Raw genomic sequence first — 15,318 nt, 5'->3', positions numbered from 1 at the left:
TTTACATACTCAAATGCCTCATTAGTTTCAGAGGAGCAAATCCAAACGTTCCTACCAAATGCCACCTTCCAGCCAAGTGATTCTACCTTCGGGAGCCAATGCTCTGCTCACCTGCCCGATGCCTTCTCCCAAACGTATGGGCTGCCAGTGAACCTGCTTAACGAGCCATCTCTGGATTTCTGTGCTTAAGACCCCATCGCCACAATTCCCCTCCTCTCCAATGTCTACCTCGGCAGCCTCTAGTCAATGACCACAAGTCTCAGAACAACCAGGCCGGTGTCCCTGGCTGATCACCCACGAAAGACTGTGGCCCTGTCCCCCCACCTCATGAACATCAGCTGCCTGCTGGCCCTAAAACTCAGCACTGCTCTGCTTCCCAGCACTTCACTGTACCCCCACCACTCAAACCCAAGATCACACAGAAAGACAGACCATAACAAATGGTGTGGAGAACAAGAACGTCACACAAACATAGATTTAAACCCCAGCTCTCGGGGCGCCTGGGTGGCGCAGTCGGTTAAGCGTCCGACTTCAGCCAGGTCACGATCTCGCACTCCGTGAGTTCGAGCCCCGCGTCAGGCTCTGGGCTGATGGCTCAGAGCCTGGAGCCTGTTTCCGATTCTGTGTCTCCCTCTCTCTCTGCCCCTCCCCTGTTCATGCTCTGTCTCTCTCTGTCCCAAAAATAAATAAATGTTGAAAAAAAAACTTAAAAAAAAATAAAATTAAATTAAAAAAATAAACCCCAGCTCTCTCTTACAGGCTAGGTGACTTTGGTCAAGTTACAGGAGTCTCCCTCAACTTCAATGTCATGGAGTTGTGAGAATTAAAACGAGTTAATACACGTAAACTAGATCCCAAAAGTCTGCAACCCTCTCCACCCCACACATATGCATGGCAAACCCACCCCTTCCCAGGTAAAACTTGGAATCGAACTAAATTCACCCTTGGCCCCTGAGCCCGGTGCTCCCCAGACATAGCCCAGAGCGGCACACTAGTCCTTAGGGTTAAAAATAGTACAGGCAGCTAGCTGAGCTCGGTTAATAGAATATCCAGGTTAATTTTAGCATCAGAGAGCTCAAGAGAATATAAATCCCTGATGCCAAGAACCATGTGTGGCCCGCACGACCCCTTCTTTCACCATCAAACACACACGATGAAAAAGCCAACATCACTGATACCACTCCCTTATACCCACAAAATGGCTTCTCTAATTGGGGAAAACCATTTCTTCTTAGCCCTGTGAAGACACTACCACTAACAACAACTATTTTAAATTATCAAGCAGGACAGCACCTCATCTGACCCTTACAGGCCTCTGTGATGGGCACACTACTGCTTCCCCTGTAGGAAATCCACATTTAACAGAGCAGACCCAGAACCCTAAGCTTCCAGCCCCTGTGGTCTGGGCCTTCTTCACCACACCACACCACACCCCTCCTAACCAGCCATTCAGCCGAGGGAGGTGCAGGCCAGAACCCTCAGCCACCACTTCCTGTTCCCCTCTCATTTGGTCCCTGCCTGACGGACCTCCTGCTTCTGGTCCCTGGGATTATGTTTGGCGACCAGTTGTGGGGAGAGCACGAGGTTTGTGGGGCCCCCCCGGGTCCCCAGCACCAACAGCCTGCAGGGCCACGGTTTGCGGGAGGAGCAGTCAGTTCTGATGTGCTTGCGCTGGACACAGACCACAATCAACTTCTTGGTGGACAAGTTATAATCTTCCAGAGAAGGAACACAAGAGCACGCCCTGGGCCCGGCGCAGCCCAAGAGGACCGAAGGAGAAGGAAGGGAGAGCCGGGGAACGGAGGAGAGCCCGCGTCAGGGAGCTGGCATGAGACACAAATGCCAACACACCAAGTGGATCCAAACTGTGCCATCAAACCTGATGATGAAAACCAGTGACAGAGCACGAGGGCTCTTCTCACCCCGGAATGCAGGCTGGGATTTTTTTTTTTTTTTCAGCTTGCCAGAAAAACCTTTGTATATCCCTCTTAACACATTTATCAAGGTGATACTTTTAAAAACCAGTAGTATACTGCCACCATGGAAAAGGCAAAAATCACTGGGTATTGACCATAACACAGCACCTAAAGGAGCACCGTGTCCAAAATAACACCGCCCTGAAGAGCTCTCGTGGGTCCTTCGCACAAGCTCCGACAATCTCTGAGCAGCCTCCCTTCCAGCACGAAGGCCCTGACTCATGGAAAGTCAGAAGAGTGCACTTCCTCAAAGTTACCATCTCGTAGGAAGTGCACTTGGCCTTACCCGACACGAGCCACTGGTGTAAAAACAGTCACAACTATTACCAAAGGTGGACAAGGTCTAAGGTTTGCAAGTGTGCAGAAGAACTACCCAGAACGACTGTGACATTTAAGTGGGGGGAGACAAGAACTCATAACAGTCACAACACAAATGCCTCACTCTGATCCGGCATTTGCAGAAGGTGGACAAGCAGGAGGAGGAGATCACGCAATCCGAAACTACTTGAGACAAGAGGGCCAAGGCCCAGGCACCTAAAAATCTCTTCATCCTCCCAAACATGTCCTGCCTTTTTTCTCAGCAACAGGAGCAGTGATACTGCTTGTTGGTGTCAGCTTAGGAGGAATTTTCTTTCTGTCCTTTTCTGGGAGCGAGGAGGTGGGCATCAACGTGGGCCAGAACAATACCGTCTTGTAAGCCCCCACCGGATGCAGCCGACAGCTATTGCCTGCATTTTGCAAATGGAAAAATGAGTCTATGGAAGGGGAGGGTGCTTGCTCCGGGTCACCCAGCAGGCCAAGAGCACACAGGCATGCAGCCAGCCAGCCTGGAGACGAGGCTCCGAGATGAATGGACGGCCTGGCCAGCGTGTCCCCGAACAAGGAGGGGCGAGCGTGCATGTGACCGTGTGTATGATTCATGCACGTCTGCCCCTCCTCCAGATCAACTGTGGTGTTCCTCGTCATCTCGCGCCTTCAAGACCAGGACATTCAGGCAAGTCAGAGCCGAGACTGACCAGAGCAGACCAACAAAGGAAAGAAATCAAGAGCTCAGCACACCCCCTTCCAAGCTCAGGATCACCCTCACCACATTCTATTAACAGGTGTCCCTCAAGTTCAAGCCAGCACACCCACAGTTCACCTTCAGGGTCTCCAGCCCAGGCCCGAACTCAGAAGCACAGCCTAGGCCATTTCTATGCTCAGACACAGGAGGCTGCCCTGCCTGTGCTAGGTGGAGGCCCCTGCTCCCTGAATGCCCCCCCCCCAACTACAAAGGTGAGACACAGATGTCTCCCCCTTGCAGCCCAGCCCCCGCCCCCAAACATGGGGAGGGAGGGCCCCAAAGGGTCCCACGTGGGGGTAGACACGGCAGATGGGCCGGGTCGTGGCACTAACCTCAGCTGAGCTGGGTGTGTTTCTCTTGCTTGTTTAAAGTGGAACAGAAAGGACAGAAAGCCTCGCCAAGCAGCATCTTCAAAGCCCTTTCCTTCCACCCCAGGCCCCTCCTTGTCCAGTCCAGAGCCCACTCACGAACGTGCACCGGCAGGCTAGTGGAGATGCTCTCCTGGATCTTCAGGTGTCTCTCCTCACTCTCCTGACTCACATACTGTGCCACTCTGGAGAGAAATCAACCTCTCCGCTCAACACACCAGTGTTCCAGAACGCTCCCAGGATGAGTCTGAGACTGGCTGTGCCAGGCCTGAACCATAAAGTCCTCAGACCCACTCCTGCCTGCTGTGCCCGGAAGCCTGGCACACTCCTCCACAGACAGACCCCCACCCAGGTCCCCTCCTGCTCCCCTTGATTAAGGAAGCACTTCAAACCCTCACACAGCTCAGTGGACCCAGGAACTGATGAGGGTTCTTGGCCGAAGGACCCTGGTACAGGCACCCTCCCTGCCCCCACGTCAGCGGGAGGGTAATGCTGAATCTCTCAGTGCGAAAGTGACAGCAGATCCCAAACAAGCGAACAGGGAAATGGTTGCAGGCAGCGTAAGTCCGCTTCTCAGCCAAATATCAACAGTGTCTCAGTGACGATCCATAAACCAAAATAAAGCAGACAGGAAACAACACGCTGATTTGGGGGAGCTGGAATTCCTCAGGCAGCATCGAATGTCATCAACAACTGACACTCAGTCACTGGGCGCCTGGCTGGGTTCCCAGCGGCCCCTTTTCACATGGGAATAGAAGGGACTGTGGAGGCAAGAAGGACCTGAGGACAGGCGACACTCTGGGTCCTCGGGAACCCTCTTCAACATAAGCTGCCCTCCCAGCCGCACATTTATGGCACCAACGTCTAACGGTCACTCGGAGGCAAGGATCTTGTTTTGGGGGGGAGGGGAAGGGGACGTGCACATCACCCTCCCGAGATAAAATGAATCCTCCAGATAAACCCAGGAAGTCCAGATATAGCCCTCCAGCCCACTCCAGAATCCGCCTGTCATTTCCCTCCCCCAGCTCATGGACCCAGTGACAAGGGCAGAATCCTCCCCGGTGACACAGCCTGAATGGCAGGCGCTGGTGGCCAAAAGCTTCCCCCCCCCCCCGCCCCGCCCCGGCCAGTTCTCAATGGAAGGGGGGGTGCTGGGGTGGCTCCCCGTCTCCCAGCCCGACGGAGCCCAGGACCGAGGGCACGCCACACACATCCGCCTACACGGACGCGCACGCCCGCACCAGTCCGCAGCCCCAGCCGGCCCCACGGCCCTGAGGGAACACGGGGAAGGAAGTTTCTGGGTGCAGCAGCGGAGGGCAGATGCGGAACCTGAGGTCGGCTGGTCGGCCCCCGGCCATGCACGCACCCAGGGCCCCCACTCGCGCACGCTCCAGGCGGGGACGGGCCCTGTGTCCTGCACCGCACCGCCCCCCACCCCGAACCGCGCCTCCAGGGAGCCGCTTCCCGCGGAGCCGCCGCAGCCCGGCCCGTCCTCGGGGGGAGGGGACGCGCGGCGCCCCGCCGCCCCCGGCGCTCACCGATCTTGATCTTCACGCTCTGAAAGACCCGGAGCCCTTCCTCCTCCACCGCCATGCTGGGTCGCCCGCCCGGGAGCTCGCGGGGCCTCGCCGGAATTCGCGCGCCGAGCCCCGCGGAGCAGCCGGAGCCCGAGCGGCGGCGCAGTCCCCGCGCTCTGCGCCAGACCCCGCGCGCGCCGGGTCCGCGGCGCCACCGCCGGCCGGCTCCGCCCACCGGCCTGCCCAGCTCCCCATTGGCCGCGGCCGCAGAGGGGCGGGGCGTGAAGGTTCCGCCCACAGCGCGACTCCAACTGCCCACTGGCTGAGGCCTAGGAGGCGGGAGCGAGACGGCTCCGCCCGCAAAACAGCCCCACCTCCACATTGGCCAAGGCTCGGAGAGGGGCGGGGTCGGTCTCTGGGAGGGATAGGAAGGGACCCCGCGGCGGTGGGGGGAAGGGGGGGCGCGGAATGGAGGGGGAACCGGGCGGGGCGAGGAGAGGAAGGGGGGGAGCTGGTCGGGGGATGTGAAACCGGCGGGGGCGTGGGGTAAAGGACTGGGCGTGGGGCGAGGGGCGAGGGGCGCAGGATGAGAGGATGCCGGGCTGGGGGTGGGCACAGGACTGGGGGGACTGGGGGGGAGCCAGGCAGAGCATGGGGTTGGACCCTGCAGGGGCACGGGGGGGGGCGGGGGGCGGGAAGAAGGGAGACCCTGAGGCTTGGGAGGGGATCATCCAGATTAATGCGCTCAAAAATCTTGAATCCTAGATGTCCCTAAATCTACTGGACCTGAAGACGTGTCCCATTTCTGCGTGTTAGACAGCGGTGCTCTCTCTGTGGTTGAAGATGATTTCAGAGACCTCTGAGAGAGTAGTACACCCCGTGATCAGCCTGCAGCTCCACTCCTCCACCATGTCACCATCACCCAGCTGGAGAAGCGCCAGGCCTGACGAAGAAGGTCCTATCTGCCAGGGAGCCTCACGACCTAGGAAACATGTGCCTAGGGACTGAGAAAATCCACAGAACCGGATCCAGAGAATATTGGATTCCGGCAGGCAGGACAAGAACGTAGATCAGGTTAGAGTTCATTGATATGGGATCCTTCCATCATGATACAGGATTTGGCACCTTAGCAAGTACCCCATGCCACTAGCGTGGCCTTTGGAAGCTTATACAAAGTGGTGCCCCACACTAAGTGGAAATGCCAAACACCATGGCAGACAATGGAGAAAAGCATCAAAATGCTCAGACAAGTGGCACAGGAGAGTAAACACATTCCCTAAGACCCGGAAACCTAGTTGTGGGCTAGGTTTCCTGGAAAGCCTAGAGGACACTCCATTTACAGAAAGGAGTGTGCAGATGAGACCCTGAGCGGTAGCTGGCATTCTAGGACTGGTCGGGGAGTCCAGATGCTGCTACAGAGAACACTGGGCTCCCTGACAGCAGTGACCATGATCACACAGTGATGGAGGGCGAGCAGTGATGTCTACCCACTAGAAGCAAGCCAGTTGCTATATTATACTGAGCAGCAGGACTGGAGTGGTGGCTGTGCACTCTGAACTGCAAAGAGCTACAAGGTGGTCAGCTAGATGTGGTGTCAGGAGGGCACTTAGCCAGCCAGCGGGGTACTGCTCCGTTCTTGCAACCAAAGGAAATCAAAGATAGGTATGAGGAGGCTGAAGGAATTTGCCCCAATAAAACCTGTGAACCAGTTCTCATCTCCAGAACCCCCTGACTGGAGGAGAGGACTTGGCCACACATATGCATAAGGGTTCCCTTAGGACTTCCCCCAATGGCAGCTGTGGCCATTTATCCAGACATTTCAAGGGCAATTGGGCTTTGAGTCTGAATCGACATGATACCCAGTGAACCAAGATGTCATCATGCCCCTGTTAGAATAGGACTTGTGAGGTCCAGGAAGTAAATAGAGGCCTGGCCCGGGGAAGGCTCACAGTAGGCCCACTGGATCCAGGGACCCACCTAGTGACCATTTATTTTCTCTGGCACTGAAGGTAAAATTGGCATAGACACACGTTACAGTTGTCAGAAAACCCATATTGGTTCCTTGGTGTTGGGGCTAAGAGTCACCCCAGCAGGGAGGGCCAAGTGGGGTGCCAGGATGGAAAATAAAAACCATAACACATCCTAGGGAAGATTGGGATGAAGACTCCCCTTAAAGACCGGAAAAGTCATGTAACTCACCAGTCCCACCTATGACTCCAGACAGATTCAGGAGGGTGACAGTGGACCACACAAGCTCAACCATGCAGTAGTCCCAATTGCAGCCACTGTACCAAAGGTGGTGCCACTGCCAGGCCACGTCAGCACAGCCTCTGGCCGTGGAGCTGACATGTCCACTCTTCTCCATCCTGAAGAAGAAAGAGAATCGGAAGCAATTTACATCATGTGGCATGGACTAATGCACACTTACAACCTGCCCCACTGCTAGGCTTCCCTGCCCTCTGTTATAAAACAGTCCAAAGAGACCTGGACCATCTGGGCAGGATTCAGAATGTTAATTGGCTCACTATATTAATGACATCATTTTAATTGGGCCAGATGAGCAAGAAGTTGGCAGTTCATTGGAGGCTTTGGTAAGACATGTGTGGTCTAAGACACACGTGCTCAGAGGACAGGAAGTAAATTTGCGAAGATTCAGGGCCTCCCCACATCAGTGAGGCAAGAGGTCCACGACTATGGGCCTCTCTTTCCCTCTACAAACCACGGAGACCAGCACAGCATACTTCCAGGATCCCTTCCTTAACAAAGCCCAGCATCCACAGAACTGTGCAAGTACCCTGTCTTCTCAAAACTGTGTTCTGCGCAAAGGAATTGATCGCTAGTTTTCCAAATTAAACTCAGTTCCCTTAGAGCTTATGATGATAAGAAACAGGAAAATATTGGGGGATTAAAGGAAAAGATGAGACTTTGTTGAAAGTATCTATAATCTCTTTTGTTTATTACTCACTGTTAAATTTTTCCCTCTTTGATAGACCCTCTTTTGTGACACTCCGCAAAAAAATATTTCTTGAAAAGTATCAGTCTATCAACAGGTATTTATGAATTGCTAAGACAGCATAATTAGATCATTTATTAATCATATCTGATCAATAGACTTTCAAAGTGGCATAAAATAAGTGACTAGTATATAATAGAATAATTTTTATTATTTTTAAAGGTTTTTATTTATTTTTGAGAGAGACAGAGCACAAGCAGGGGAGGGGCAGAGAGAGAGGAAGACACAGAACCAGAAGCAGGCTCCAGGCTGTGAGCTGTCAGCACAGAGCCCGATGCAGGGCTCGAACCCACGAACTGCAAGATCATGACCTGAGCCGAAGTCAGACACTTAACAGACAGAGCCACCCAGGCGCCCCTAGAATAATTTTTAAAGGGTCCAAAAAAAGTAATGAAGGAAGAAACTATTGTATCAAACATCTACAGTGAAAACAGCTACTGCAAAGAGTTCACAGCTCTGCTCTCAGTTTCCTGGTTTTCAAGGTGAAAACAGAAATATGGAAATATGGCATTTTATACAAGTTCTATTATTTAATACACAGAAGTGTATTAGTTTTCCAGAAAAGGCTATTTTAACCAACTAAGCAATGTAAGGAATTGTTTTCATAAGGGACATTCAGCACCTTGGGGAAGGATACTTTCAATCTCAAATGACTAAGTAACCTTTGCAACACGCTCACTTCAGCACCTGGCGCAGAGTAAAAACTCAACTGGTATTTGTTGGATAAATGTACTGGAATCTCCTATTGTCTCACGAAAACTTTAGGAACATGATGTTAACTCATAGCTTTCTGAGAAGATTCATCCAGCTCTTGGGAGTTAAGGAGCTCAGCTCCCTCGTGGCCCAAGTGTCTATGAGACATGACACCACACACCTTTGGATGATGCTGTTTGGGCCACACAGAGCACAGAGGCATGCGGGGACACATCTACACTCAGGTTCCTTGTGGACACTCGAAGCCCAGATGTGCTGCTGGTAGAAAGGAGGCCCGTGCTCCGGACGCAAGTGGACCAAGAGGCCACACTGGAGGCCTTGGTGGTGCATAGCCATAGCTTTTCCGGGCAGCATGAGGGGCCACACCGCCTACCCTGCTCATGCCTCAACAAGCAACTGTGTGCCTGATGAGGGGAGGGAAGGGATGTCACATCTGGCTGAGAGCTGGGAAAACCCACTGGGATATTTTTCAGGCTCTCCTCCTGCTGTGGCAAATGAGAGGCCTCATTTTGAAACTCAGAGATAGACAGAGGCAGCCTGGATCCCTAAGTCACTACTGGAGGGCCACTGGGATCTACGGCTGTGAAAGTGACAAGTGTGAAAGTTCCCTCAGGTAAAGCCGGTAAGATCTGGGAATCAGGTAGCCCAAGCCTGCCCTACCCTTGCTAATAAAAACCTTAATGAAGCGTGTATGGTAAAATCCACAGCACAGGAAGCACCAGATGTTGGTGAGGATGCAGAGAAAGGGTATCCCTCCTACACAGCTGGTGGGAATGCAAACCGGTGCAGTCACTCTGGAAAACAGTATGCAGCGTCCTCAAAAAGTTAAAACTAGAACTACCCTGTGATCCAATAGTCGCACTACTGGGTATTTGCCCAAAGAATGCAAAAACACTAATTCAAAGGGATACATGCACTGGATGTTTATAGCAGTGCAATCTACAGTAACCAAATTACAGAAACAGCCCAAGTGTCCACTGACTGATGAATAGAGAAAGAAAATGTAGCATACCTATCTATCTATCTATCTATCTATCTATTTACACGCACGATGGAATATTACTCAGCCATAAAAAGGAATGAGATCTTGCCATTTGCAATGACATGGATAGAGCTAGAGGGCATTATGCTAAGTGAAATAAGTCATTCAGAGAGACAAATATCATATGACTTCACTCATATGTGGAATTTAAGAAACAAAACAAATGATTGAAGGGAAAAGAGAGAGAGAGATAAACCCAGAAACAGACTCTTTTTTTTTTTTTTAACATTTATTTGTTTTTGAAAGAAAGAGACAGAGACAGAGCATAAGCACGGGAGGGGCAGAGAGAGAGGGAGACACAAAGTCCAAAGCAAGCTCCAGGCTCTGAGCTGTCAGCTCGGAATCCGATGCGGGGCTTAAACCCATGAACCACGAGATCATGACCTGAGCCGAAGTCAGATGCTTAACTGACTGAGCCCCCAGGGACCCCCAAGAAACAGACTCTTAACTCTAGAGAATGAACTGAAGGTCACCAGAGGGGAGGTGGTGGTGCAGGCGGGGTGTGGTATGGGTGAGATAGGTGATGTGTGTTAAGGGGTACACCTGTTGTAATGTACAGAAGTGTTGAATCACCATATTGTACACCTGAAAATAGTATTACACTGTATGTTAACTAAAATCTAAATAACAACTTAAAAAATAAAGTTTACATGGTATGCTATTTTATTAATACCAATGCAATAGTAATCAATATCAATTCAATCATCTGTGAATTTGAGTTAATAATAAAATACAACCCCAGATGTCCAGTGGATTTACCCATTAAATAGATTTGTGTAATGTCTTGATTTCTTATTATGAAAATATTTGCTCAAAATAACTTTTTATCATAATAAAGTTTAATTTGCTATTTTTGACCCGAATTAGTCAAATATCAAAGTACTTTTTGAAGACACCCCCTGAAATCAGCAACTAATTAGACTCCAAATCTTGTCTCATTAGCTATGGCAGGAATATATGTATTTTTTTCCTTTTAAAATCTCCATCAAATTACCCCAGAAAAAGTTAAAAGGAGGAGGGCCCCTAATTCACACCATTTGAGATGGGCATGTGCTGTTAAGACCATCGTGACTCTCAGTATTCAACAGAATCACAGCGCAAGCTCCACAGGAGAGAGAGCCCAGAACTCTAGAAAACCCTCTGCCCCACAGGTGCTTCCTGCAGGGATCCAGACACAGAGGCCAAACACAAGTGCACCAGCAAGTCCTACCCTGTTCCTCAACACCGTTACAACCCAGCAAATTGATTCATCAGTGGCCAGGAAGACCTGTTCCTTCTGTAAAACGTTAGACCCAACATAACAGTAAAAACTTTCAAAGGGTAAAAATGTATGTGTGTGCCCATCATTACAACACAAGTGTTTTTATTTCTCTTTATTTCCTTCAAGGTTTTATTAGTATTTATATGCATATAACTTGTTTAAATGCACATCTCTTGTGTTTAGCAGTTCATTTATTTAGCAAACCTTTATTGAGCACCTAGCACGTGTCCAGAACCTGCCAGGCCCTGCGGGAACACCAGAAAACAACACACACCCCTAACCTCAGGGCCCTTGAACTTCCTATGTAGTGACTGCCACTGACAGCTTTCACTCCGGCTGCACTTAGTTCAGTTTGGAACAAAATGGAAAAAAAGAGAAACAGAGGAGAAAATCCTAGAAGTAGGCACAGTCTCTGAGGTGTAGACACAACAGCAGCACTGCACAGAAAACTCGGAAAACTACCTTTGAAGCTGTGGTGGGGTGTCTGGGAACCGAAGAGCCCCCTCGGGACGGCCCCGCCCCAGGCACTGCCCTCATGCCTCCAAGGCACCAAAGGGAATGGATGGTCGCAACTGCTGAGAAGGAGATCTGCCAGAGTGCATGTCATGGGAGGCCAGCGACCACAGAGAGGAAGAAAGACGAAGCCGGGGGCTCGGGAACAGACGCGGTCTCTGTGGGCATGGGAACATTTCGTTTACCTTTGGGCACAATGTGAGGGACTAACACTGCTTCTCCACATCTATGGACTGTGACAGGCCACTGATTTTCTATTCCTGCCAGATAATGCGATGTGAACATAACCATTCCCCACGATGATCTCCAAGTGTGTTTGTAAAGTGGGCATAACAACACCAGTGCACAGGGCTCTGGGACCACCAGTGGCATGGGGGGGATGGGACCACAGTCAAGCCAGACACCGCCAGTTCCTGGTGGCTTTTTCAACGTACTCCCTGCGGGCAAGGGTGGGGCTCTTTCCTCCCTGCCCTGCTGATGCTGCAAACCCCCTGAGCACCTGGTAGATGCCAGCTGCCCCCCAACCACGGCAGGAGCCGGTGAGAAGCACAACTCAGCTTTCGTTCTGGGGTCTCAGGATATGGGTCCCTGCGGGTTTCCTCAGCAGGATGTCAGCTGCCCCTCTAGGCCCCCACCCCCTTCTGAGCACAGAGCAAGAGCCCTCTGCCCTCCTCTGGGGTGTGCTTGAGGCCAGTGTAGAGCGTGGCTTCTGGCGACCAGAGGTGATGGTGAGCTCACGTTCCTCTGCAGGAAGAAAACCTCCTTCCAAAGGCATGCACACAAAGCCTATGTGCGATAGGCAGAACCCAGAAACAACCTCCAACCTGTCCCCCGACAGGGAGGATGCTGAACAAGCTCAACTCAGCAACAAAAAGGAACAAACTGCTGATACAAATGACAACCTGGGTGGACCTCAAGGCTGCAAGGAGAGCCTGTCACACACACCCTACAATTCCACTTACAGCACTGTTCAGGGACAAGCTGCAGAGATGGAGAACAGACAACGGGAGGAGGGACCCTGTGGGACAGAAAGGGTCTGTGTCTTGTCAGCCTTGGTGGCCACGGGAATCTGCACATGTGCTGGAATCGCACAGATCTGCACGCACACGAGTGCATGTACAGCGTGCCCTCTGTGCACAGCAGGTGCATGGGACCATGCAGTCTTCTGGCTGGGGCCTTATATGCAGTCACTGCCATCCTGGAAGGTGTCACCGCTGGACTGGTGGTGAAGAGCACAGAGGATCTTTGCCTTGTTGTCTACAATGCATTTGAATCTACAGGTATCTCAAAATTAAAAAAAAAAAAAAACTGAGGAAAGACAATATGGCAGTAGATACCAACGTGTCGACCGTCCCCTAAGGCTCCTGCTACAGCCCTACCTGGGCTTACATCCTCTCCTGCGGGGAGGCTGATCTCGGGCTACCCACAGGAAGGGTGTGACCTCATGTTTACCACCTGCACCTGAGGAAACTGTGCCCTCCTTGTCAAGAGGGGACAATCCTCGCTTGCAGACGCTGCCTTCTGGCGTGACCTCAGGAGACCCGATGCCCATCTGAAGACAAACATGGTTCCTGCTGGATCCCTTCCTTTTCCAGAATTTCCTTCATCTCTCAGAGGCTCGTTTGCCCCGCCTGCCGTGGAGGGACAGGCCGACATTCAGAAGCTCAACCGCCCCAGTCCCTCTCTTACACTGATGGATGGGGTGGCCCTCCTGGGAGTCACTCTCAGACCAACATTGATGGCAAGGCAGCCGGAGGTCCCGATTCCAGAAATGCCAAACTTCTTATTAAAAGTAAGTAAATACATATTAGGTCAAGACCTGATGTACTCACACAAACTTTATGTGACAATACCTATTGTGACCAGACATAATATCTTCTACAATTTTACATTCTATTCCAGATTCAGTGAAACTAATCTTGTTTATTTGATTTTTAATTGGTTTCAGGATCCTTGATTAGGCAGTGAGCTACTGGTGTGCTACAGATACCAGTTCACAAGATCCAACCGTTAAATTTTCAAGAGTTTTGCCAGCTGGTTGTTGAACAGAATCATTATTAAAAATGAAATTATGGGGCACCTGGGGGGCCCAGACGTTTAAGCATCTGACTTCAGCTCGGGTCACGATCTCCCAGTTCATGAGTTCAAGCCCCTCATCAGGCTCTGTGCTGACAGCTCAGAGCCCACTTCAGATCCTCTGTCTCCCTCCCTCTCTGCTCCTCCCCTACTCACGTTCTCTCTCTCTCTCAAAGATAAATCAACATTTTTAAGAAATGAAATTATGTAGGGCACATGGTGGCTCAGTCAGTGAAATGACTCTTGATTTTGGCTCAGGTCGTGATCTCGCGGTTTGCTTAGGGGGTCGAGCCCCACAACAGGCTGGGCACTGACAGCGCAGAGCCTGCCTGGGGTTCTCTCCCTCTCACTTGTGCTCTCTCTCTCAAAAATAGATAAACACTTTGAAAAAGTTAAATTAGGTTATAAAATTACACGCACCGTGCTCTGGAGGCTGCGAATGCCTGTTATGTGGTGGAAATACTACCGGATGGCAGCTGTTTGCACGTCTTCCCACCGTGGAACGTTTGCGCCATGGAAATTGGCAAACGCTACACACTCCCCCCCCCTTTCATTTCCAGCGGGATGTCAGGCACTTACCAGCACACGGGTGCTGTGAAGCTCAGTCTGAAAGCCCCCCCTCCCCCCACCGCTAACTGGCTTCCTCCCCTCCCATTCCACCTCGTGCTTGATGGTGAAGAGACTTAAGGAAGGTTGCAGGAGTGGCTGGGCCAGGACCAACGAGTGTCCGAGCAGGAGGGGTGCCCCCTCTGTTCACTCTAGGTCCAGTGCTGTACCCGAAAGTCCTGCCTCTCCTCTGTCCCCCCACATTGCAGGTGAGGGTACCGGCATGCAGCTGGGCTGTGAGGCTCTGGGGCTGGAAGGGGAAACTTCTCCCATCCAGGGCTGATCGCCCCTCTGGAGCTGAGGGCGTGGAGGGTGGGGAGTAGGTCCCAGGACCCGCGGGCAGCCAGACACTGGTCTTCTTGCTTAGGCAGCTGGCGCTCAGCCCAGAGTGGGGTTCTGGGCCCGGGGGGCAGTTGTGGGGACTCAGCACCCAGCTCTCCCAGACCTGGTGGGTGAAAACATCTAAGTTCAGTTTGCAACAATAAACAGAACATTAATCTGCATCGAGACTGATGATACTCTGTAGTTTCATCTTTTTTTTTTTTTTAATTTTTTTTCAACGTTTTTATTTATTTTTGGGACAGAGAGAGACAGAGCATGAACGGGGGAGGGGCAGAGAGAGAGGGAGACACAGAATCGGAAACAGGCTCCAGGCTCTGAGCCATCAGCCCAGAGCCTGACGCGGGGCTCGAACTCACGGACCGTGAGATCGTGACCTGGCTGAAGTCGGACGCTTAACCGACTGCGCCACCCAGGCGCCCCTGTAGTTTCATCTTTTTAAGAAAATCCTTGAGAATCTACTCCATGAATGAATTGGCCTATCCAAGCCCTAATAAGAGTGACAACGCAGATGGTAGTGAAACCGTGCCGTGCTAGGCATCACACCCTCCACGTCACCGGACCCTCACAGCAAGGTGACAAGTCCCTGTGGTCCCCGCTCCTTGTAAGTGCAGAAAGTCTAGTGACTTTCCCAAAGTCATGCAGAACTTTAATTTTATGAAATTCTTCTTGCAGTCCTTTGCAAGAAGAAAAAAGTCCAGTGTCCATTGGACACCCTCTCCTCTTGCTTTGAGAACCAAACGTCAGGCTTTTTGAACTTCACACATTGTGGTTTTTAAACCATCGTGAAACAAATCTGAAGACCTTGCGTGTGGGTCCCAACATCTGAA

General features: G+C 51.6%; 1 protein-coding gene and 1 long non-coding RNA gene across 2 annotated transcripts in view; one reads left to right on the top strand and one right to left on the bottom strand.

Moving 5' to 3' along the window:
• Positions 1 to 5,119, bottom strand: part of RASA3 (RAS p21 protein activator 3) — a 120,777-nt gene extending 115,658 nt beyond the window's left edge. The window contains exon 1 of the mRNA XM_040486985.1: positions 4,946 to 5,119. Within this exon, the coding sequence (XP_040342919.1) occupies positions 4,946 to 5,000 (55 nt within the window). The 5' untranslated portion in view covers positions 5,001 to 5,119. The remainder of the gene's footprint in view (positions 1 to 4,945) is intronic.
• A 105-nt stretch (positions 5,120 to 5,224) lies between these two features.
• Positions 5,225 to 10,978, top strand: LOC121037666 (uncharacterized). Its single transcript, XR_005793899.1, has 3 exons — positions 5,225 to 5,331; positions 5,690 to 5,879; positions 10,845 to 10,978. It is a non-coding gene; the product is annotated as an uncharacterized LOC121037666 (long non-coding RNA).
• The last annotated feature ends 4,340 nt before the right edge of the window (positions 10,979 to 15,318 follow it).

This window comes from Herpailurus yagouaroundi, unplaced genomic scaffold (assembly GCF_014898765.1).
Source record: "Herpailurus yagouaroundi ecotype Mexico unplaced genomic scaffold, PumYag 164, whole genome shotgun sequence".
In the NCBI taxonomy this organism is placed as follows: Eukaryota; Metazoa; Chordata; class Mammalia; order Carnivora; family Felidae; genus Herpailurus; species Herpailurus yagouaroundi.
Note: the sequence above shows the minus strand (reverse complement) of the source record. Positions and strands in the feature narration are given on the sequence as shown.